The sequence below is a fragment of the Aulonocara stuartgranti genome, assembly GCF_965226115.1.
Source record: "Aulonocara stuartgranti genome assembly, chromosome: 8".
Classification (NCBI taxonomy): Eukaryota; Metazoa; Chordata; class Actinopteri; order Cichliformes; family Cichlidae; genus Aulonocara; species Aulonocara stuartgranti.
This window is the reverse complement of record NC_138959.1, coordinates 3763747-3789426: the sequence shown is the minus strand read 5'-3', so window position 1 is coordinate 3789426 and position 25680 is coordinate 3763747. Positions and strand designations below refer to the sequence as shown.

Here is a 25680-nt window from a genome sequence, read left to right as displayed (position 1 = left end):
GTACTTGAGTAACTGTAATGAATTACTTCCCAAACCTGCTGGTTTTGTTTGTACTTCATGCCCCAATCAAAGTAATGAGTAACAGACTCAGTCACCTGCTCCACAAGTTAAACCCAACTGGTGTGTCGTTGTGTGTATTTCATGTCAAATGATCACTGACACTTGTGTTTTATCACATCAGACTAGTAAGAATTTATTGCATTTACAGGTAATACAGTAGCACAGGTGTACAATTGGCTACACGGTGGTGTTTCAAGCAGGTTTACTCTGACAAACATGAATCAACAACTCAGTAAGATTGCTGCATGTGGGGAGTGAAGAGCTTGTCCCAGATCTCCACCTTCATGATGGCCCTGCCCAGGGGGGACATGGTACCCTTGATGTCCAGGCTCCCGCCCTCAAAGGTGAGGTCGGAGCCTTTGGCCTCCACCCGCACGAATCCCACCTGCTCTTTGTTGTAATACATCTCTTTGAACAGGCTCTCATTGCACTCTTTGCCCTTCTTGTAGATTCCCAAGGCAAACCAGTTCTTGTACATGTTATAGTCATATGGCACAGAGAACATTATAGCGAGTGTCTCATCGGCTCTGTTGAGCTCCTTCTTGAACAGGTCGTAGGTCAGCACGCCCACTGCCCCAGTGGCTTTGGCTTTGCCCTTGCCGAAGTTGCACACTTCAGTCTTTTGTGGACGTACAGTCGGTTGTGGGGGGCTGCGGCAGCTGCCACTTTCCAGGAAAAGCCTTTAATTTTTAACAGCAGCAAAAGTGAGGAAAAAATGAAAGCAGGAAGCAAAATTTGAAAATGAATTTTCCTAACTGGATATTTGTCAAGCTGCACGTAAAGCATATTCTAACTTTAATCTGTACAGACAAAGTGAGCAAAAGTGTATTTATTTTGGACATACTTAGGGTCAATCAGGCAGTAGTTGTTGGTGAGGTTAGTGATCTCTATGGTGACGTTCCTTCGGCTTTCGACAGCGGCAGCCAAAGCTTCTGCAGATTCACTCATGGTGTGGCTTCTAAAGGCTGTGACAGACAGAACAGAAGTGTAAACTGCAGATCTGTGAATGAGTTTAACCAATTGAAATAAAAATGCAAATCCATCTGAAACCCTCAAATAACTGAGCAGGAATGAAGCGTCTTACCTGTCGGGATCACTGGTACGTAGCTGACTCGTGCTTGGACAGATTTGAGACACTGAGTTCAGCTCTTACATGAGTCTCGTTGGGGAATGCGTTGCACCCAAAGGTGTCTCCACCCATAAGCATGCATCCACCTCCCATGTTGCTTCCCATCGCATGTCTGCAGAGGTGTAAAGCAAAGGGTGTAGCTAACAATAACAGCACAGGATAACTGTAGTCTTTTTGTTCTCACACTGCTGTCAATTTGTGAAACTACGAACTGGTTTGTTGAGGTTTGTGGGATTTTTCTGCACTACACCTTTTCTTTCTGGGTCTGTGATTTTGTTTTTCCATTGTCTGCATGAGGAAACAAACATGCTTCGTCTCTGCAGAGGGCTTAGACAGTTTGAAACATGTCTGTTGAAAGGTTGATGAATAACCTATTCCCCAATCCAAACCAACAAGAAAATTAACTTTAAACTTAAAAAATTCCAATAAGGAGAGGTTATAATACTTTATAATAGACCCTGCACTCCTAATATTACTGTGTAATCCCATTGGAAGAACAGGAAGAGTTATTCATCCTTGTCAAGATAAGAAAAGATGTGATACACCGTGGCCATAGGCACTAAACATTAAACATAACTTATTAAAAAGATATATTAAATAACTCAATAAAATTACATGCAATGACCAAACAAAATACCACAGCAGGGTAATGTTAGTGGCCTGTATTTGTGTGACTGTCCAGAGCAGATTACAGGAGCAGCATGTCAGAGATGAACATCTGATGATTTTACAGGGAAATAGCATTTAGATTAGAGATTAGGATGCTCTAGAATAAAGCATGCATCCTTAATACTTTTGGGGAGGTTAGGACACTTATTCAATACTATATCATTTGAAAACTTTTATATTAGCTTCATAACAATGGCTCACAACAGTGAAAACGATGTCTTAAGGATGAGATAATAAGTTAGATAGTAAGATAAAAGTAAAGACTACAATTTGAGGAAGAACTAATGATGATCCCAACTCCCTTTTCCTCTCTTTTAAAACACTCATTATTTTAAAATACTTATAGTATTTTTTGCAGTTTTATACTCTTTTGTTCCGTCGTACCATTAGTAAGCAGGAAGTGTTGTCAGCAGTGAACTTAAACTTTAGAAGAAATTCCTCAGTAAATAACTGGAAAATAGTGGGACAAGTCACAGGCTGGGTTAAGGGTTGAGAATGATTAGCTACATTTTTATTCACTTTTGCATGCAAACATTTGAAGTCATGTCCAACAATTTATTTTTAGATTGAACAAAGAAACACAGAGGACAACAAGTCAGTTGAATTGTTTTTTATTTGTTTAAAGCACCTCTAAACCATAAGGATGACAACTTGCACTTTGGTTTTCAGGAATATCAGCAAATACACTCGACACATTTGTTTGCGAACATTTTATTCTCACACCTAATACAACCAGACTCTTTAGCCCATCCTGTCATACAGCTCCAGTTTAACAATAGCTTTGCCCTCATCGGACATACATGCCCTCACATCCACCGTCTTGCCTCTGAACACCAGCCCTGAGCCTTTGGCCTCGTAGCGGACAAAGTCGCTGCAGTTCTTGTCGTTGTACATGTAGTTGAACAACTTGCTGTCGACAGCTTTCGATTTATCAAGGACGCCCACGCCGAGCCAGTTCTTGTAGAAGTTGTAGTCGAACGGCACGGAGAACATGATGGCCACAATGCCATCGCAGCGGCGGCTGCGCATGTCAAACAGGTCATAGGTCAGCACACCCGCAGCACCTGATGCTGTGTTGTCATCCTTGGTGAAAGAGCACACCTCTGTCTTAGTGGTGCGCACGGTGGGCTGCGGAGGGCTGTGGGCGAAGCCACTTTCCATGTGAACCCTGAAAGGAAGGAGGGCAGAGGAAACGATCAAAGGTTTATTAATGCACCTCGATGTAAAAACAGTCAACTGTGCAATATCCTCCTGACTGTTGATGCCATCAGACATTTAACACTGGCACTGCTGGAGGTGGTGCAAGCTCATCAACTGCAGACTCAACAGGACTAATGTTTAAATATCAAAGGACATGCAAATATCATTCTGGCCATTTTTTACACATCAGTAAAAAAATATTGGTTACAATTAAAATGCAGACACAAGAAACCACAAGGATACAAAGTAACAAATGATGGATGGCAGAAATAACTTGTGTTAAAGAGTGATAGACAGGTCTTTTTGTCTGACTTTTGATAATTTTGCATCACACGGGCATTGAAATTTTAAAAGATAAATGTCTTTTTTTTTGTTTAACTGCAAACAATAAATGCTCTCTTACATAAGCAAAGAAATCAAAAACTTTATGCTGGAGTAAAAGAGAAATAGTTTGGGCTGTGTTACTTTGGGTTGACGAGGCAGTAGGCGGTGGTGATGTTGGTGATTTCCATGGTGCAGTTGCGATTGGTGGTAAGAGTGGTGGAGTGGGCCTCTGCATTTTCAGCCATGGTGACGACTGCTGGTAACGGCTACAAGAAAAACAGGTGTGAGCCGTGCAAAGTGCAGCAAAGCTCTGTCATGAAATGTTTTAGCTGTCCTGCTGAAATAAACACTGGAATATGAACTGAAGATGAAGTAAACACGAAACATTACATATAGCCAAAAAGTCACTATTAAATATCTGTATTCACTAATTTCACAAACTGACAAAAACACCTGCAGAAATGAGCACTTACTTCGCGTTAGGTGACACACACAGGATGGCAGAGAGTCCTCTGAAAACAGGTCGGACTTCGATTTGGAGATGAGTTTAAAGTCACGCCCTCTCTGTCACACCTAACACATGAGCTTCAGTTAAGTGGGCGTGCCTTTCTCTTTCTCTCTGCTTTCAATCAAACAGTATGTGATCACTTCACATGTACCTGCGAGTCTGGTAACGAGTGCAGAGTTGGACCCAAAACCTCACGATCCTTAAACCACCTGAACCGGTCTATCTTTGCAGCTGACATGAAATTCTGCTTTTCTTTGGGGGGAGTTTCCACAGTCTGTCTCTTCACAGGAGATTTAACATTCTTGCAACAGTTTCATGATTCATGGACACAAATGAATTCAACACATCCTTTTTTAAAGGTCTGGATGTTTAAATATTTGTTTGTCCTTGATGTTTGAATCCGCAGCCTGTCCCAACATGCAAAAACTGGAAGTGAGAAAGCAGAAAAGTTACCAGCCCAGCAGTTCACATTCAGACATATTATGACTAAAAACACAAAGAGGGATTACAGATTGCTGTGACCCAACAAATAATTGCAGAATGACAATACAAAAGCAGAATTACTGCATAAACATGCAAAAGTACAAATAAGACAAACAATGAGAACCAAATAGAAATGGAGCACAAAGTGACCAAAAAGAAATGGTAAATGACAAAAAAAAAGAGCAACAGGACTATAAATACATGCGGCTTTAGTAAAAACAATTTTTAAAAAAAGTTCCCCGCCCACCCCTGCGGGCAGGCTATCCTTCAAGCTCCTCCACCAGAGGCCTGGGAGCTTGAGGGTCCTGCACAGTATCTTAGATGTTCCTAGGACTGCGCTCTTCTGGACAGAGATCTCCTTTGTTGTTCCTGGGATCTGTTGGAGTCACTCGCCTAGCTTGGGAGTCACTGCACCTAGTGCTCCGATTACCATGTATGTCTTTTCTTAAGTTTTCTACCACAGACAGACAGTGGGGCGGTCACCACTGGTGGGACTACTGGATTTAAGATAGTAAAAGAACCTATCAACTATTTTAAACTAACACTGCAGCGCACCGAGACAAGTGTGACCTAATTAAAGGACAAACTAATAAAAACATTAAAACTAGAACTAAAATATCTGAAAGAAGCACAGATCTATTGAACTGTCAGTAAAACACAGCACAAGCAGAGTTGTGAGGTTCAGTTCAGTGACTTCAAATAGCGAAGGTGAGGCCTATAGCAGGTCTGCTATATGGAAGCGAATGCTAAACTAAAAAATGAGCCTGTTGGAGATTTCAGGAGACACCTTGAGCCCCAGATGTTGCGTTCTTTGAATGACTGATAAGGTGTGACACATGAACATGTAGTGCTTTCACCAGAAAAAAGTTTCATAAATGGTTATTGTTCTATAATAGGAAATCTGTACTAATAGTCTTTTTTTAACGTTCCTATAATCGATATGTATTAGAAGAGTTGTTTTAATGCTGACTTGTATTGAGTTTCTCTGTATGCAGTTGGAGGTTACATAGCTATGTATTTGATTATAATACACAGGAAGGCAGGTGGAAGGCTGATAAATGATAATTGCGTTGCTGCCAGTCTTATTTGTGTGTGTGTGTGTGTGTGTGTGTGTGTGTGTGTGTGTGTGTGTGTGTGTAACACCATCCTGTGGTCACTGTGTGTATAAAGTCCTGAAGTAAGAAGTTTTTTTAAATGATAATTGATCATGTTTGTGTGATACTCACTAATGTGTGATCACATTTATGTGAATTAATTTAAGTAATTTCACTTTCAATGTAAGTGATATTTCCATTTGGAAATGCCCTAAATAACTACAGTAATTGTAACAGGAAACTTGGTAACTACCCTGGGATATTTGTAGTGGACGCTTCATTTTTATACCAATAGGTGGCAGTGTGAGACCATGGTTTGGCCTGTTGTTAGCAGCCTGAAGCGCATGCTCCGCGCTGTTTTCTCATAATGGCGGAGTATTCAGGAAACGGCAAGCCACGTCTCCCTGTCTGATCATTTCTTTCCTGTTTACAGGTTCGTATCGTGCCCGAAATAGAATATAATAGCAATCACATCCATTATATAGCATAGACTAACCATTACGGTTGGAAAGTGAAAGCGTACAACATTGTGTAGTACAGTAAATTACACTTTTGTAAGTATTTGTTTACGGCTTTAGCAGCATGCTAAGGTTAGCATGTTAGTTTGGGTCGCACACCTCCTATGCTCTGTGATGTTAGTGATCGGCTCCACCGTTATCCTGTATTGTTTTAGTATCTTGTTTCTGCCATAAAGTGTTTCCGTGAATTCAGTGCACATGTCAAGATGGTGCTGATTATACCATTCTTTCAAGCTATTTGAGATTTATAGATTTGTCTTGTTGGAATTCATTTTGAACCAAGTCTTACAAGAAAATTGGTCATGTTTATAACATTGGAATGTGTTATGGAGAATGTGTGTGTGAGCTATGTTAAGAATAAGTAAATACACAGTTGTAATACTGTAAAAGTAATGAAAGGAGTGCATAATTGTGAATTTGAATAAATAATGGCGGAGTATTCAGGAAACGGCAAGCCACGTCTCCCTGTCTGATCATTTCTTTCCTGTTTACAGGACACATATATAGCTGTCTACAGGTGCTGCCACCCGGTACCTGTAACAGTTTTCTGGGGGCTCGTCCGGGATCAGTCCTGCCTTTGAGGCTGGGAGCTGATCCAGTAATACCGGTACTTTGGGCCAAGAGTGGCAAGAAAACACCGACAAGTCCAGTCTGCTGGTTGTTACCTACACCTGCTGCTGCCTGATGGAGAATAGATGCTACTGATTGTGCAGGAAATGCATTGGCCATGTGTCACAACTAGCGCAATGGACAAGTAGTAAGGAAAAAAAGATAAATAAGGACTGCTTGGTGCTGCTTGGTGCTGCTTGGTGCTCGGACCATCCCCCATCAAGGCAAAAACTGTACGAAAGCTGACATTGTGTGACCCACTGCAAGGGATAGGGAAGCAACCATGGCGGAGGGTGAGAGGAGGAGCTTGGTGTGGGCCATCAAGAAAGACCTTCTCACCCTCTCTGCTGATGAACTGTTCCAGATTGCCAAGTCTCTGGGTCCAGTGCCAGGAGTGGATCAGTCTTGCCTTAAGTCAGGGGATGAAGACAGCTGCTTCGAGTACATCAGTGGTTTCATGTGCAGTAAGGCTTTATTAGAGTCAGAAGATCAGGGCATGTCACACTTATTGTCACTGAAAGATGTTGTTGATGCTGTTACCCAGGGTCATGTTTCTGATTTGCAGATACAGGCTGCCACTGGTAATGATTCATGTGATCTATGTCCAAATGCTCAGCCTCATGATGTCAGTGTTGAAATGAGTCCAACTAATGCAATGTTTTTAGAAGATGGTCATAATAGTGGTACAGAAGTAACTGACAGTGTGACCCAGAATACCAGCTCTACTGCTGTTTCCCAACGTGATATAGAACTACAAAAAATACTCTTCAGTTACGAAGAGCTCTCTAAGAAAATTAAGCAGTACATGCCCACATCAGGTTCTCAACTCACCTCTCAGACACCATCACAGGCTCATTGTAGAAGCACACCACACAATGACAGCTTAGTTGAAACTCAAGCACCCATGAGACATGACAAGGTGGTGTCCCTAAGAGACTTGTCTTACCTCCATCGCAGGGAGTTTAAGATTCACGGGGGCCAGATTGGAGACCAGGGATCAGACATTAGTTATAACAGCATCTGCCGCCAGATTGAAGAGGGTCTCAAAGAACAGTTTAATGATGCCGAAATTGTGAGGGCTGTCATGAGAGTTATCAAACCTGGTAATTTCAAAGACATGCTAATGAACAAGGATGAACTGACAGTAGAGGAGCTTAAAGACTTCCTCCATTCTCACCTTGGTGAGCAAAACAACACAGAACTCTTTCAGGAACTCATGTGCACCAAACAAAGTGACAGTGAGACACCACAACAGTTTCTGTATCGAGTCATAGGTCTCAAACAAAAGATCTTGCTCACCTCGAAGCATACCAACTCAGATGTAAAGTACTCAGCCAGTACAGTTCAGGATGTATTTCTTCATACTGTGTATCAAGGACTGGGCCACAAACATAGTGACATTCGTAGAGAGTTAAAGCCACTCCTTGCAGATGCCAATGTCACAGATGAGACTATCCTTAAACAAATGAAGAAAGTAATGAGTGATGAAAGTGAAAGACAGCGTCGTCTAGGATCAGTCACCCGTCAGAGAAACACCAATGTGCACAGCACACAAGTTGAGATTAACGGTATGCAGTGTCCTGTATTGAAAGAGGAAAATGCAGGAAAAAGACCTAAGGTGGATATGATCCAGCAGCTGTCAGAGAAAGTCGAAAAACTTGCAAGCATTGTTGAACAAATGACACAGTCACTACAAATAACAGCTGAACAGAGCAGCCAGTACAAGAAAATCAAAACCGATCACCACAGAGAAAGAAAGTATGGCTGTGAAAAGTGCATAGAACAAGACCGCCCCGACTGTCCCCACTGTTTTCACTGTGGTGAGGAAGGCCACCGCGCAGTTGGCTGCATGAAGAAAACAATACGTCAGGGAAATGGGAGCCGGTCCCTGTCATGGGACAAACAGTGACCGTGTCCCACTCTCCGTCCCAATCTGACCTATGTAGTACTAGTGAGACTGTTGCTGTAAGTTTGGCAAAGTGTGACGCTGACACCAAACATAATGTAGTGCCAACCCAGAGACAGAATAACCAAGAAAATAAATCTGCTATACTTCTTGGCAGTTCACCCAACAGTAAAAGTGAAAAATTAGCCAAACTAATTGGAAAAAAAGCACTCACCCAGTGCCATCTAAATGGTTTAGCAGTTAGTGCTTTGTTGGACACGGGAGCTCAAGTGAGCATGATTGACAGAGAGTGGAAAAATAAGTATCTACCAGATACACCTGTAAGGTCACTTGATGAAGTCATTGATAATGAAGAAGAGTTAAAAGTCCGTGCTGTGAATGGTGACACTCTCCCATTTGATGGCTGGGTGCCAATCACAGTTAATTTGAGAGGGAATGAAGACCCTAATTTGTCAATAACTGTGCCTTTTCTTGTAAGCAGTTTTGTTTTGGAGAGACCGCTGCTGGGTTTCAATGTGATGGAGGAACTTGTGCAGGAACAACCAGGACGGTTCATGCCAACTCTCGTCACCCTGCTTTGCAATGCCATGTCAATACCAACAGAAAAGGCAGAGCTCCTGGTAAACCTCATCAAGGCTGATGAAGCCCCTGCACAATGTGGACGCCTGCGGACTGGCAGGTATGACACCCTTATTCCAGCGGGTCAGGTGATTTGGGTTAAGTGTCCAGTCTCACCTGCCATGAACCTGTCCGAATCTGTTTTCCTCTTTGAGCCTGATGATAACAACACACAGTTTGCTGAGCTAGATGTCTGTGAAGGACTGCTTGAAGTGCAAAGCACCAAGAGGCCCTTTGTAGAGGTACCTGTGGGCAACAACACAAAACATAACATCACACTACCAAGGAAAACAGCCCTTGGCAGTATTCATTCTGTTGAGAAGGTGATTACAATGGACTCACTAGGAGAATCTAAGCCCACAGTGACAGCCAATAGTGCCACCTCTACATCTACTCATACCAACTTACCCCTATGGCAGCCTCCTGTCGACATCAGCCATCTTAATGAGGAACAACAGGCAAAAGTTAACAAAATGCTTTGCGAGGAAGCTGGGGCTTTTGCTCGTGACAGTAGTGATATAGGATGCATACCCAGTTTGCAAATGGCAATCAACTTGAAAGATGATATCCCTGTTCAGAAAACCTACTCATCCATCCCTAAGCCACTTTTTAAAGAGGTTAAGGAGTACATACAAGAACTTTTGGTAAAAGGCTGGATAGTAAAGTCTCAGTCCCCGTACGCCGCCCCAGTCGTCTGTGTCAGAAAGAAAGATGGCAGTTTACGCTTATGCATAGACTATCGCCTTCTGAACAAAAAGACTGTTCCTGATCGACACCCACTGCCCAGGATACAGGATCTGATTGATACTCTGGGTGGGTACTCGTGGTTTAGCATCTTAGACCAAGGAAAAGCTTACCACCAGGGTTTTGTAGCTGAGGGCTCTCGCCACCTCACTGCCTTCATAACACCATGGGGTCTTTATGAATGGGTTCGCATCCCATTTGGTCTCACAAATGCCCCAGCTGCTTTTCAGCGGAGCATGGAAGAGATGCTTGGCTCTCTTAGAGATGAATGTTGCATCCCATACCTCGACGATGTACTTTGCTATGCAAAAACATTTGACGACCATGTTGAGACCCTCCGCAAGGTTCTCCAGGCACTCCAAGAACATGGAGTAAAATTGAGGCCGGAGAAATGTGACCTCTTCAAACAAGAAGTCAGATATGTGGGTCGGCTTGTGTCCGCTGAAGGAGTCAGAATAGACCCGGCAGACCTGGAGGCTGTCAAAACCCTGACATCTAAGACACCTCAAACAGTTGGTGATGTGAGGAAGCTGGCAGGCTTTCTAAGCTACTACCGCTCGTATATCCAGGATTTTTCCCGGATAGCTAAACCAATCTATGAACTCCTTCAGACCAAGCCAGGCAAAACTCAGTGTCCAAAATCTGTGAGAAACAGCAAACACTCACAGCTGTCCTCTCGAGAGCACGTTGAGTGGACTCTAAAACACCAGAGAGCGTTAGAACAGTTGGTAACCCTCCTCACCAACCCCCCTGTTCTGACATATCCTGATTTTAGCCTGCCTTTCACATTGCATACAGATGCATCTGACCAGGGCTTAGGAGCTGTCCTGTATCAGCGTCAACATGGGAAATTGAGAGTAATTGGCTATGGATCTAGGACTCTGACACAAGCAGAACGCAATTACCACCTGCATAGTGGAAAATTAGAGTTCCTTGCGTTGAAATGGGCTGTATGTGAAAAATTCCGTGACTACCTGTACTATGCCCCACACTTCACAGTTTATACAGATAACAACCCCCTAACCTATGTAATGAGTACCGCAAAGTTAAACGCAGTGGGACATAGGTGGGTTGGAGAGCTCTCAGATTTCCGGTTCGACATCAGATACAGGCCAGGAAAGTCAAATGTAGACGCAGACACTCTTTCTCGTCTCCCCTTGGATATAGAGAAATATGAAACTGCTTGTACAGAGGGATTTCCAGATGAGGCAGTGAAGGCAGTCTGGGATGGAAGCCAGGTGGCCAGACAGAAAGATGTTGCTTGGGTAGCCATGCTCAATATCTCTTCTCTGGACCCCCATCAGCAGCCTCATATCAACTCGCTGAGCATCAGCCATGATGATCTAGTTAAAGCTCAAAGAGAGGATCCAGCCATTGGCCAAATCCTCAAGCTGAAACTAGATGGAGCAAAACTGACAGATGAAATACGCAAGATGGTAAGAGGAACTGCCCATAAACTCCTCCACGAGTGGGGTAAATTACATCTTGAAAATGACCTCTTGTATAGATGTACCAGTGACAGAAGACAATTAGTGCTTCCTGCCAAGTACAGGACTTTAGCATTAAGACATTTACATGACACGATGGGTCATGTTGGGACAGACCGAGTGCTACATCTCGCAAGGGACAGATTCTATTGGCCCTTTATGGCTAAGGACATTGAAGCCTATGTGACCCAGAAGTGTCCCTGTATCATGTCCAAGAAACCAGTAACACACGTCAGGGCTCCCATGGGTAGTATAAGATCGGACTACCCTTTAGAACTGGTGTGTATTGACTTTTTGCATTTGGAAGCCAGCCGTGGAGGGTATGAGTATATTCTCGTGGTAATTGACCATTTCACTAGATTTGCTCAAGCATACCCCACAAGGAACAAGAGTGGGAAAACAGCTGCTGAACGGATTTTCCAGGATTTCATACCCAGATTTGGATACCCATCCAAACTACATCACGACCAGGGTCGTGAATTTGAGAATGAACTGTTCAGGACACTACAGAAATTATCTGGTGTCGGACATTCTAGAACATCACCTTACCATCCTCAAAGTAACCCTTCAGAACGTCTCAACAGGACAATACTCCAGATGTTGAGAACATTAACCGAAAAGGAAAAAGTACAGTGGAAAGACCACCTCCCACATCTTGTACATGCGTACAACTGTACTCGACATGAGTCCACCGGCTACTCACCATTCTATCTCCTCTATGGACGACACCCGCATCTACCAGTTGATCTGCTGTTTGGATTGAAGGGGGAGAATGAAACATACTCACCTACAGGATATGCCAAGAAATGGGCTGAACGAATGTCGGAAGCTTATCGGATTGCTAGTGAAAATAGCAAGAAGTCTAGTGCAAGAGGCAAAATAACATATGATAAAAAGGCAAAAGGAGTCATGCTTAAGCCAGGAGACAGAGTTCTGGTCAGAAACCTCAGTGAGCGGGGAGGACCTGGCAAGTTGAGATCATATTGGGAGAGGACTATTTATATAGTAAAAGAGCAGCTAGCAGATAGCCCAGTTTACGTAGTCCATCCTGAAGCTGGAGACCCAAAAAGAACCCGAACATTGCATCGCAATCTGCTGTTACTTGTAAATGACTTACCTGTTCAAGTCACTCCCCCCCTGGCAAAGCCTGCGATTGGAAAGACAACACGCAACAGACGAAGGATGGAAAGATCTGCAGATGCACAAAGACAAACAGACATGTGGGATAACTCTGACAGCGGTTCTGAGAGTGATTGCTCGGGGTACTGGCTAAGAGCACCTGTTGAAAGGACCGTGAGAAGGAACCTGGACCATGAGCAACACCCTGCATCTCAGTCATACCAGACCAAAGAACCTATTAGAGTGACAACAAACACAAAAAATGGACATTCACCTGTGCAGACGATGGAAGACATACTGACTATGCCTGAGCATTCACCATCCGTCAGCATTGAACAATTCGAAGAGGAAACTGGGAGAGAATGCTCACACCTGCCATGTTCTCTGAGAGAGGAGATGGAAGAAATGGAAGTGGGTAGTGACAACCTATCTGAACCCAGAGGGTCTGGTGAGGAGTGTGAAACTCATTCGCAGTCTAACGTACAGGTTCAACCACCGGGACATACTTGTACGGACATTAGAAGATCTACCCGTCACAGGAAACCACGACAGTTTCTGACTTATGAATCACTGGGTAAACCCTCAGTGCAGTCACATGCGGCAGTTAATCTAGTTGGGGAACGCACAGCACCACAGTTACCTGCCACAACCATACCATCATACACTGTATTTCCATACCCACCATTGGCAATTGTGCCGCCCATGTGTATGTCACAGTCACCAATGTACTGCACCCCAATACCATACTCACCATACCAGTATCACGCATCACTGACCCCATCTGCATACACACCACCCCCACTGCTTGTTTCATAACTAGTTCTTGGACTGATAAGAGTTAATAAGAATTTGAGAAGCAAAAGTTCAAAATGTCATGATTTTGTGAATGTTGGGAGCCATTTTATTTTTGTCAGGGAGTGTGTGATACTCACTAATGTGTGATCACATTTATGTGAATTAATTTAAGTAATTTCACTTTCAATGTAAGTGATATTTCCATTTGGAAATGCCCTAAATAACTACAGTAATTGTAACAGGAAACTTGGTAACTACCCTGGGATATTTGTAGTGGACGCTTCATTTTTATACCAATAGGTGGCAGTGTGAGACCATGGTTTGGCCTGTTGTTAGCAGCCTGAAGCGCATGCTCCGCGCTGTTTTCTCATAATGGCGGAGTATTCAGGAAACGGCAAGCCACGTCTCCCTGTCTGATCATTTCTTTCCTGTTTACAGGTTCGTATCGTGCCCGAAATAGAATATAATAGCAATCACATCCATTATATAGCATAGACTAACCATTACGGTTGGAAAGTGAAAGCGTACAACATTGTGTAGTACAGTAAATTACACTTTTGTAAGTATTTGTTTACGGCTTTAGCAGCATGCTAAGGTTAGCATGTTAGTTTGGGTCGCACACCTCCTATGCTCTGTGATGTTAGTGATCGGCTCCACCGTTATCCTGTATTGTTTTAGTATCTTGTTTCTGCCATAAAGTGTTTCCGTGAATTCAGTGCACATGTCAAGATGGTGCTGATTATACCATTCTTTCAAGCTATTTGAGATTTATAGATTTGTCTTGTTGGAATTCATTTTGAACCAAGTCTTACAAGAAAATTGGTCATGTTTATAACATTGGAATGTGTTATGGAGAATGTGTGTGTGAGCTATGTTAAGAATAAGTAAATACACAGTTGTAATACTGTAAAAGTAATGAAAGGAGTGCATAATTGTGAATTTGAATAAATAATGGCGGAGTATTCAGGAAACGGCAAGCCACGTCTCCCTGTCTGATCATTTCTTTCCTGTTTACAGGACACATATATAGCTGTCTACAGGTGCTGCCACCCGGTACCTGTAACATTTGCAGTGTTCCTGACACTCATTCTATGAACTTTAATGACTTTATACTATATCCATTAATTCATCCACTGGAGGGGGGGGACACACCAGTGTACTCTCATTCCAGTTCAAAGCTAGATCATATAGGAAAGGTGGCAGAAGATCATCCGGTGTAAAATCGTTCCCACTGCACCACGACGCCAACCACAGGAGCTCTGATTCAAACCAGTGTTTCAATTTAAATTTAAATCGGTTACGTCAGGGGTCCCAGTCCCAATCCACGAGGGCCGGTGTCCCTGCAGGTTTTAAATATGTTTATATTGATCCATCACAACTGATTTAAATGGATAAATTACCTTCTCAACATGTCTTGGCGTTCTTCAGAGGCCTGGTAATGAACTAATCATGTGATTCAGGTGTGTTGATCCAGGGTGATATCTAAAACCTGCAGGGACACCGGCCCTCGTGGACTGGGATTGGGGACCCCTGGGTTAGGTTCACTGACACTTTGGCCTCTTTTTGAAAGAGAGCTGCTGTTCCAGGTTTCTCACACCTGACTGCCACAGCTGAACAGTATTCAGATCTTTGTGTGTAACTTTGTATATAGCCCCAGTAAAAAGTGTCCGTAAAGTGTTTTACTTGTTAGTGGCAGCTAGATGAGGAGTTCTCTACCGTTTTTGTTTATGCGCATTTTTCTCCTGTTTTGTGGCCAGCTGGGAAGTTTATCTGTATTTAGTATTTTTTGGTTTTAACCTAGAAATATGTTTCTTTACTCTCTAAAGAGTCGGGTTATTTGTTGCTTATTTTGGTCTTGGAGACCCTGGCCTTAACTTCTTTCCTTTTTTCTTTTCTTGCCTATTTATGTTAAATAATGTAGTATAATTATAAATACTCCACCGTAATTTGTAAAATAAATTCATTTGACACATGGTTAGGTTTGTTCGGAGGCTCAGTCTATAGTTAGTACTGCCTATACTTTATCTTACACTCACTGTGTCTCCTAGGCTTTTTACATGCAAGAGGCTTGTAAGATAAGTGGGGGCTCGTCCAGGAAATTCCCTGAATCATAGCTCTGTTTTATTTTGAGACCTCCTTTTACTTAACTGCTTATCCACTTCAGGATAAGCAGTTCAGGATCACAAATCTTAGCATCTTCGTGCTTGCCATACTCCCTACCTTACTTCCTTCTACCTACAGTAGGCTCTTGCACACACAGTATGTAAGAGCCTACCAGCATGTTCTTTCACTAGTTCCAAATATGCCATCCCACTCTCTTCCACCAGTATCTTTGACCAACTGGCACCCTGTTGGTGCCAGCAGTAGTTGTTGCTAACTTGGTCCCTGATCGATCAGGTAATCCCATTCTTGATAATCCAGATGTTTAATTTGGTAAAGATTTTATGCCGATGCTCTGCTTGGTGCAGTGCTCCTCATTTATCAGACTTCAGACCAGCACTAGGAGTACGCTGGTTGATAACCCCTCACCATCTGCAAAGAACCAGTTTTAAATTGCATCTTTAGGCACTTTGTTACTATCTGTCTGTTGGAAAAACACAGCATTTGTTCCAGTTTCTTTGATTAAATCTATGAAAATGTTAAAGATAACAAAGTTTGACAGACAGAAAGTTGTGTTTTTGCATCAACAGGGAAATTCCCAAAGTTCAATAATATCCAGTGAATAATGTTAGAAAAACAGTAAAATAAAGTTTATTTCATTTAAAGAAGAAAATATCTGAAGAAAATCTGCAGACGAATCCATAAAAATTCAAAAATATGTCTCGAGATGATACAGTAACCAGGTTTGGGCAGACCTGCTTATTTCAGCCTCGTGTAGAACAAAGATGAAGACCTTTGAATTACAAAATATATATAGTATGACACATGGATGTAGCCTGCAGCAAGTGTAAATGAAGCATTTTAGATTCCTGAATTTTAACAGGTTTCAGCTACTGGAAGAGCCGTGTTCAAATTATTCAAGGTATGATCTCATGAACCTGAGCAACACACCAACAATAGTGTCCCGGTCTGTCATCGGTATCTGTGTGACTACATAGTTTTGATTTCTTAACTTCTACAATGAAACCAGTGAATAAGTAGGTGTGGACCTGACTAGATACAGACACAATAACCATCACACAGCATTACACATTACTCTGTTTCTAAAAACATCAGCATTTCATTTAAACACAGCAGATTTAAAGTTTCCACACAAAACACTTTACTAGCAGAAGCACAGGAGTGATTTCTAAAGTGCTTAACTTTGAGCTAAGGTAAACCTGACTGGAAGATGATAAAACCAGCAAAAACACTGGTAACACTGGCTCTTAAGATAAGAATGAACTTGTTGAATTCTCATTTTAATACTAACATTAACTCAGTCTGAAGCCCATTGCTTACTCGTGTGTTTGTGAAACAGTAACATGTTTTCATATTAGGAGACTCAGAGTGTGTATTCACTCTATTGCATGAGACACATCAGTCAGCCACAACATTAAAACCACTGACAAGTGAAGCAAGTAACACTGCTTACTGGTGTTAGCTTGTGTACTTGTGTGGTGTTGTTATGCTAACTTAACCGCTTAATGTTTAATTTGTCTTTTAACCGTTTCATGCATGAATTAAGACGACCTCAATCAGGATTTTTTACTTAAGTATTTTTAATCATCTTTAGGCATGAAAAGATGAATAAAAATGCTTAAGAAAAATAACAATAATAACAATAATTACAGTGAAACACGTCACACATCTACAGTAACATTAAATGACCAGTGGGTAGCAGGGTATGCAGTGACACATCAGTGTCCAATGTAGTGGTTTATGTGCAAGTATACCATCAACACTGACACAAATACAAGAACACAGCCTTTGAATAGCTGTAACTGTAGTGACCACTATGTGTGAAAGGGTTAATTCTTATATTTGTTTCTTTTATTCTGTTGTAGGGCTTAAATCATGTTTTTCATGATGTGTTTTAGTGTCTCTTGTGTTTAATGCTAACATCCATCAGGTCACAGGTGTATGGAAGCCCGTTTCTGCCACAAAAAAACAACAACAAAAAAAGCATCTATAACTTGAAATTTCAACTTATTAACTCGAAATTTTGAGAAAAGTAGCTCGAAATTTTGACTTACTTTACTCAAAATTTCGAGTTAACTCGAAATCTTACTGAAATGTTGCTCTGTAGCTGATTGTGTCTTATTTTAAGTGTAATGAGATAATTTTGATGAGAAATAAGACAAATATACTTGGTAAGATTTTGAGTTATTGCAGTCCAGGCGACCGTTCCAAGGTTAGCACTGGATTATGTTTAAGCCACATGGTAAATGGCCGAATTTTCAGAAAGATGTTTCGCAGCAATGCGGACGCTGTACTGGTCCATTGTGGTGAAGAGAGAGCTGAGTGTAAAAGCGAAGCTCTCAATTTACCGGTCGATCTACGTCCCTACCCTCACTTATGGCCACGAGCTGTGGGTAGTGACCGAAAGAATGAGATCGCTGATACAAACGGCGGAAATGGGCTTCCTCCGAAGGGTGGCTGGCCATTCTGGAGGGGCTCAGAGTAGAGCGGCTGCTCCTCCATATCAAAAGGAGCCAGTTGAGGTGGTTCGGGCATCTGACAAGAATGCCTCCTGGGCGCCTCTGGGCGTTTTCCGGGCATGTCCCACTGGGAGGAGGCCCCGGGGTCTGCAGACCCAGGACACGCTGGAGAGATTATATCTCTTGGCTGGCTTGAGAACGCCTTGGTGTTCCCCCAGAGAAGCTAGAGGAGGTGGCTGGTGAGAGGAAGGTCTGAACTTCTCTGCTTGGGCTGCTGCCCCCACGACCCAGCCCCGGATAAGCGGAAGAAGATGGATGGATGGATGTTACCATTCAAATTACGTATCAAATTATCTCTTTCTGACTGAACATCTCTTGGCCGGAAAGCCGCAGTCAGTCCAAGGCTTCACAGGTCTTCTGACCTTTGATGTTGATACTAATACTGTGGCTTACTCCCACAGGTTTCTGAGTGTGAATGGTTGTCTCTCTGTGTCAGTACTCTGACTGGCCACCTGGCTGGAGTGCTACATATTTACACCGACGCTGGCTGTGTTAAAGCTACACCACAGCTACAGCACTTGACAAATGTGTTTGATCTCTTTCTGACTGAACATCTCTTGGCTAGAAAACCGCATTCAGTCCAAGGCTTCACAGGTCTTCTGACTCCATGTTTTGATGTTGTACTAATACTGTGGCTTACTCCCACATCTCAGACCGAAATATAGGGCCGTAGGCTACAATTACCGCCAGTTTTTGTTGTGTCTTGGGATTTGTTCACACGAATAATAAACATATTATTGCTATACAACTACTAGAACAATAAAAACAGCACCACCACCAACAATTTGTACTGCAACCAGTGGAAACAAAACATGAGGTTTACATGCATAACCACAACCTGAAATATTCTCCAGCAAATGCCTCTACATGTGGGCGGGCCTTAAAGGTCATTTCTGAGGAAACATGGCTCCAGCGGTGATGGACCCCAGGTGAGTCTTCGCTTCTATCCATTTGTTGTAATTGGTCACTCTGGTGTAAACACCGGGACGCAGCTCTTTGGCGCAGCCGTCGCCCCAGCTGATTATTCCAAACAGGAAGAGCCTGCTTCCGACTTCGCACACCAGAGGGCCTCCTGAGTCTCCCTGCGGGGGAAGAAAAGACAAGCAGCGCTGAAGGAAACTGACAAACCGACCTCTGGAATCAAAGTCGAGACCAGACGTGTGCAAATACCTCGCAGGCATCCTGACTCCAGTCGGGACGAGCGGCACAAAACATGTTATCAGTAATCATGTTATCGTAATAATCCTTCCCTCGGCACACGTTGTCGGCGAGGAGGTTCACCTGAGCCTCTTTTAGGTATTGAGACCTGTACCACAAAGCTGGAGAGAAGAGGAGTGTTAAAGCCCTGAAGGGTGAACATAATTATAATTATGTGCTGCAGTTACAGAAATTAGGCATTTTAAATGAGCCTCTGTTTCCTTCACTTGTTCTGCTACACTGATAGCTGGTGACTTGTCTTTGTAAGGCTTCCAATAATATTCCCATAACAAAAGAAAAATGAGCACAAAGTTCAGAGTGTGTCAATGATTCCCGACTTTGTAGCCGGTGTGCAAACATTCAGTGGACAGATCAGCTCAACTTGAAACAGCACAAAAGTTATTATTGGATCGAACACATAAATCTGCAAGTAGTTAATGTTCGATTTGCTTCAGGCTTCACTTACAGGTGTAATATTTTAGTGTAGACATACTTGATATACGTTTGTTTCTGTCAGATGTAAGAACAATGCTCAGAGGACTCTCCTCACCGTGACTTTCTTTCCCATATCCGGCAATGTCACAGGTGAATCCTGGCTGCAGGCTCTGCTGAGGTGGCGGCAGGCAGACCGTCCTCACAGCGCTGCTCTCCTTAGCACATTTACCAAGTTTGGTCTTCAGCTTCACCAGAGCTGCAAGACAATTATCAACAATCACACCTTTGATTGAATTACAGCTTTAAGAAAAAGGCCTCTGAAATTCAAGAGAATTCTAAAATCTTATTGCAGAATGACTAAATTTGTCAGGTAACTAGATCCTAAAATCCATCTAATGTGGGATGCTGGTTTAAGATTCTTCTTAGGGTCCGAGCGTTTCCATAGTAAAGTAAATAAAGCCACAAGGGGTCACCAAAGTGCTGCACGTTTGATTTTGGCAGAGTTTTTACACCAGATGTTCTTCCTAACACAACCCCAATTGGAATTTATGTCTCAGGCAGGAATCAAACTTTTAACCATTTGAGACACTTGATCACATGATTCCCTTTGAGCAGCACTTGCTGAGAGTATGGAGGAAGAACTCCCTTTTAATGGGAAATGATCTGAAGCAGTATCAGCCTCGGTGTTAAGCAGCCAAGTATTATTTTAAAAAGACTTTAACCCCTAAACCAATTTTTAAAAAAAGGATGAGTGTCTCTTTGTTGAGATTTCATTAACTGATAGAGGCAAACAGACTAAAATCGGAACATTCTTTTCAAGTTTTTTGAGAAAAACCCCCCCAGCACGTATTGCTATAAATATATATTTTTTCCATATTTTAAATTATAGTCAAAGATAAGTGTTATTTCTAACTGTCGAAACTTCTATTTGGTGGATTGACTGTTTTGGCACCTGACAGTAAAACGCACAGAACAACAGCTGGGGTGGAAGTGGGTTGCAAAGCAGCTTGCAGATGCATTGCAACTGTGGGCAGTGAGGCTGGAGTAACGCTCTGCTTGATTAAAAACTTAGTTTCAAAAGATGTTTTAATTTGTGTGTTCACACCAATATCGTTGTTGAAGTTCCCCTCGTTATTATCAAACCCTTCGTGGATGAAGATTTTTTCCACCCTGAATTTTTGCTCCACGCTCGGGTTGCTCTCGTTCAGGGCGTTTTTCCCCAGGGTGACGGTGAAGCGCTCTGCTATGGTGTTATTTCTGAAACACAAATTCACAAAACAAGTCCAGTCACAGCTATTTCTCAGCACCTGCTGCATTTCCAGTAAATGATCTCACTTCCTACCCGTCGGGGAAGCAGTGGGCAGCTGTGAGGACCCAGCAGGCGGAGATCAGACTGCCCCCGCAGCGGAAAACTTTCTCTTTGGATTTAGGGCGCCAAAATATGGCAGCGATCCACGGGTGGGATTCCACAGTGGCAACTGTTCCGCCAACGATCTTCAGCTGCTTTCTTCTGGTGCGCTGGCCACATGTCGTCATCTCTGCAACTGGAAAATGAGTTTAAGTTTAAAAGTTTAAAAGTGTCGCCGAGAGAAGCGAGGAATGGGATTCACAGGCGTTAGTGAGGACTCACCGTGCTCTGGCTGGGTGGGGACAGGTGAAGCCACAGGTGGAACTATAAGACAGAAATGGGTTTTTTTAATGCTAAAGATTTGATTTTCCCAGAACATTTAACCCTTTAAATTCTGGGTTATTTTTTAAATTCTCATTGGAGATTTTTTATATACTCTAAGTCTCAAAGTCTCCAGCACCAGAGCAGAGTGAGACTTAAAGAACTGCTGAGAAAATATATTTATGCCCTTCTAAACAAAATAAGAGATTATTTTGCTTTTTTTCTTTGCCAATTTTCCAGAATTCAGTTACATTTTCATCTGCATTTGGAAAAACCCCTATACTTTGAATCCATGGTGGATTTTGGACTTTTATTCTCCCTCCTGGTCCCCATAAATTTGGCTCCTTTTGCTCCAGTGACTGATGCACCATCAATGAAAAATGCTTCACTGACTTTAATAACAGTCCTATCAGAGAACACACTTACGTGGCTTGAAATTGCAAAGCGGCATGTCGCAGTATTCCCACACCAGCTGCAGGTTTTTCCAAACGTTACACCACGGACGACGTCTGTAGTGAAGATTTCTGAATAAAAAAAATAAAAAACAAACCATCCAAGTAAACAAACAGTCCAGCCTGACGAACATATGCAAATGGTTGGAGTATAAATGATGGAATCTGGCCATGAAAGACCTGAAAACATTTTCTAACCGTCTCTGCTAACACTGACAGGTTTGATATGAGCACTGTCTCTGATTGCTGAGACTAGTTGGTCACAAAACTGGAATCTGTAGCATGAACTGTAATGTTTGGTGTTTAGATTATTCGATTAAAGATTATGGTTGATGAACGCCTGAATTAAAAGAGCCGGACTGCTAGAACAGCTGAAGATAAAGTGCTGTGGTTTTTACACTCGCTTAAAAATATGAAGGAGCCCAGCTGATTAGTGGGAGACACTGATATTTTTTTTCTTCCAACTATCCAACATTTTGCAAAAGGAATGTGAAACTTCAAAGATCCAAACTCAGACCTGCAGTAGTTGTGCTTCCCGGCGTTGATGTCCAAATGCAGGTACTGCCTCCTGGTCTCCTCGTCCCACTGCAAACATGTTTGTCCGCTGACTGTTTTAGATGCTGTGCCTTTGTAGTACAGTCCCACTCCCTCATAGCAGTGACTCGCTTTTACTGAAGTGACAGTATGACAGGTGAGGGCGATTAGAAAATCTGAAAACTATCAGTAACGTTTGGTTTGCTGTTGAGCTGCTCACCTGTTTCACAATGTGTGCCTTCAAAGCCATCAGTGCAGCGACAGAACAGGTGTGCACCAGAAATCAGCGCTGGGACCGAGGTGCCGCCGTTGAGACAAATCTCACCTACAAAATAAGACGAAAGCTGACGACACTTTTGAGACCCACATCGACAGCATATTTTATGATTATGAAATGTGGCTGGAAAATAAGAGGTCATATAATACAAGGTATAGCAGTAAGACTGACAGGCCAGTTCATTAGAAGAAAGAAGAAATATCTAATCAGCCAATCACAGCAGTTTCACCGCCTACCTGACCACGTCCATCCCTTTATAACCACAGTGTGCCCATCTTGTAACGAGTGCCTCCAGGGGGATAAGTAGCCATATCACAATCCTCAGATCGAGTAGATAAAATTTGGGATGTGGTGGAACAGGAAATTTGCACCATGATGATATCATGTCGACATGGACTAAATCTCTGAGGAATGTTTTTAGCGCTTTGTTGAATCTTTGTCAGCAAAAATGAAGGAAGTTCTGACGGCAAACGGGAGTCTGGACCCTGGGCTGGACCCTAACCCTAACCTGACTCAGTAACATCCAGGTCACGCACTATCTCTCTGATACGTGAGTAAGCGGTGAACCAGCCACAAGTAATCTGGAACAGCCTGTCTGGTTATTCCCAGGTGAGTACAGGTGAAGCTGCTGTATGCTCCAAACCACAGGAACGACCCAGTGACTCACATTAGGTGACTCACCTTTCAGCACTCTATTTATGGGTCAAATGATCATTTTATTTCTGCTGCTGCGTGATTTTATTTATTTTAGTTCGTTTGTTTTTTTGATGGGGGGGAGGCTCAGTGATTGCTTTTGTTAATTATTTTAAAGCTACTGTTTCATTTGTTTTCAGTCCAGTCTTTGTAGCTGACAATGTTTGCTGTTGTTTGTTAAGCCCCTTAAGCCACTGACCTACATTCACATTCTTCCTGTCATACAGTCATGGATTGGCCTCCCACAGAGCCCAGAATGCAACATTACTGAAGCAGTGTGGGATCATGAAACAGACGGCAGCCAACAGCCACACAAAAGCGCTGAATCTCCTACATTAAGCTTGGAGAGCTAATTCAGTTCAGGCTGTGCTGAGGAAAACAAGAAGTCACATCAAATATTGACTTTCAAGCTGGCAAAATATAAATAAATACAGGTGGCTCAAGACTTTTGCACAGTATTGTAGGTAATCATAGGAGCAGCACTTTGTGCTTCCACCTGGAATGAAGTGTGCTGTCTAAATACAGCTTTGCTTATTTGCTGCCAAAGTAAATTACACATTTCATGCTCAGGAGATGAATAAAAGCGTCTCACCTGAACGCTGAGAGGACGAGGAGAACGAAGACGAGGAAGAGGAGGAGTGGGGGGAAAAAGCTAACTCACGCCTTCTCCTTTCATCCAGCAGGCCCTGAAAACATTTTAAAAAGTTAAATAAAGCCTCGTGAAAGAAGACTAACATAAAATTGGAGTTAATAAAAAAATAAAAACAGATAAAAATAATTGTCCTCACAGCCTGAGCTGCTGACAGGAAGGCCAGCGCGCAGAGGAAAAAGCTTCTCATTGTTTTCATGATGCTTCTCGGCTCGGTTTGAAGGCTTTGCATGAGCGTGCTTGCAGAGTGGCAGCCTCCTCGGGGTTTATTCTGTTCAGTGGAGGGAGGAGTCCTGATTGGCTGACAGCTGGCTGGCTGACCCACTAGATGTAGAGTGAAGAAATAGCTGTTTACAGTACATGTGAATGAGTCATCACTGGTAATCCACACCATCAGTTTTCAGGGAGCATATCAGTATCTGTGGTATGTCAGCCAGTCTAGAACTGCAGGTGTTTACATGCTGAAGGTAACTATAATTGGATTTAAATGAATCAGGATGTTTGATTAAATAAAACATGTTCATATTTGTCTGAATATCACATTACTGCACTGTGTTTGCTTCCATACAGCATAATCTGTTGGGAAACTCACACTACTGATGTACCAAGAAATGGTTTGGGGATTTTAGTGGGTGTGGTCTGACACAAATATGTATATATGTGTATACAGTGCTGTGCTAAAGTCTTGAGTCAACCCTCATTTCTTTACATTTTGCTTCCAAGGAACAAAAACTGGGAGAAAAAGGCTGACTATGCCAAACTACACAAGAACTGGACTGAAACCTGTGGCAGCAGGTTTTATGGAGTGATGACTCTAAATCTGACATTTCTTGGTTTACAAAAAAAAAGTAAAATTTGTAAGGATGAGGTCAGAAGAGAAGTACAACAGTGTGAAACCTGTTCAACATGGTGTAGACTCTGTCATGGGTTGATTTCAGCCAGTGGTGTTTTAGAGCTTGATGGGATGATTAACAAAAACCACCAACGTCCCAAGAAGAGCTTTAAATGTCCTTCAAGAAGCCTGGAGAACTATTCCTGAAGACTACGAATTTATTTGGTGGTTCATTGGTCAAACAGGTCGTGTTTTATAGTTTATTTGTTGTTGTCTCTTTTCATTCTGGTTGCAGACCACAGGCCTGCTGTATTTAGCAAGACCTGAAACTAGAAAATGTCCAAATTCGCCCCATGTTACAAAGTTAGACTTAAACCTGCACTACCTCTGACGCCCAGCAGGGGGCTATACCCGTTTTTCAAAAAAAAAAAAAAAGTCAGATTTCACGGTGCTCTATCTCAATTTAAAATAAATGATAGCATCAAATTTTACTTGAGTACCATCACTACAAAGTGATTTACAAAAACACAGTGGCGGGCTCTGTACCAAGCTGCAAAACTGGATCATACACAGCTAAAGTGGCCTTGAGCTAGTTTGTCACTGAGTCATTTACAGCATTGACTTCATTGTCACAGCTTCTCTAAAGTATATAAGTTAAAATAACATATGTATTTGCGCAGAAGCTAATTTATAACAAATAAATATATACGCATTTTTGCTATTAAATTTAATAATTTGCTTTTAAACCTTAAGTTGAAATAACTCGATATATATATAAACAGTACTGACATTAATTGTATGTGATTGGCCTGTTTTTGTAGTGAAGTCACTGGATGTCGCTGTTGCTCCATAAACGCCAGAACTCATTTATCCTGACTGGACCTGAAGGGGCTCTGTGCGCGCTAACGGTGCACGTTAACGAGCATCACTTTCCTGCCTTCAGGTGACATGAAGATGCAGGTGACTGTGGTCTCTTGAATGTCCCTCATATGTAAACGAAAGCAAACTGAAGAAGAATGAGAAAAGCAGGAAAGCAAAT

At 42.4% G+C, this 25680-nt stretch overlaps 3 protein-coding genes across 3 annotated transcripts; all 3 read right to left on the bottom strand.

The window, feature by feature from the left end:
- Nucleotides 1-162: 162 nt before the first annotated feature.
- LOC309712258 (DELTA-stichotoxin-Hcr4a-like) lies at nucleotides 163-1247 on the bottom strand. The gene is made up of 3 exons (XM_082542920.1): nucleotides 1145-1247; nucleotides 905-1025; nucleotides 163-740 (listed from the first exon to the last, which is right to left on the bottom strand). Exons 2-3 carry the CDS (start codon nucleotides 1006-1008, stop codon nucleotides 290-292), a joined length of 555 nt encoding a protein of 184 aa, XP_082399046.1. The 5' UTR covers nucleotides 1009-1025; nucleotides 1145-1247; the 3' UTR covers nucleotides 163-289.
- A 1206-nt stretch (nucleotides 1248-2453) lies between these two features.
- On the bottom strand, nucleotides 2454-3970 carry LOC309713647 (uncharacterized protein). The gene is made up of 3 exons (XM_082545442.1): nucleotides 3856-3970; nucleotides 3524-3648; nucleotides 2454-3026 (listed from the first exon to the last, which is right to left on the bottom strand). The coding sequence occupies exons 2-3, from the start codon at nucleotides 3625-3627 to the stop codon at nucleotides 2600-2602; spliced, it is 531 nt and encodes a 176-aa protein (XP_082401568.1). The 5' UTR covers nucleotides 3628-3648; nucleotides 3856-3970; the 3' UTR covers nucleotides 2454-2599.
- A 12021-nt stretch (nucleotides 3971-15991) lies between these two features.
- Nucleotides 15992-25467, bottom strand: plaub (plasminogen activator, urokinase b). The gene is made up of 12 exons (XM_082543278.1): nucleotides 25431-25467; nucleotides 23949-24133; nucleotides 23753-23846; nucleotides 22411-22515; nucleotides 22174-22327; nucleotides 21631-21728; nucleotides 21166-21207; nucleotides 20878-21079; nucleotides 20641-20792; nucleotides 19651-19791; nucleotides 19074-19222; nucleotides 15992-18985 (listed from the first exon to the last, which is right to left on the bottom strand). Exons 2-12 carry the CDS (start codon nucleotides 24039-24041, stop codon nucleotides 18791-18793), a joined length of 1425 nt encoding a protein of 474 aa, XP_082399404.1. The 5' UTR covers nucleotides 24042-24133; nucleotides 25431-25467; the 3' UTR covers nucleotides 15992-18790.
- Between the last annotated feature and the right edge of the window lie 213 nt (nucleotides 25468-25680).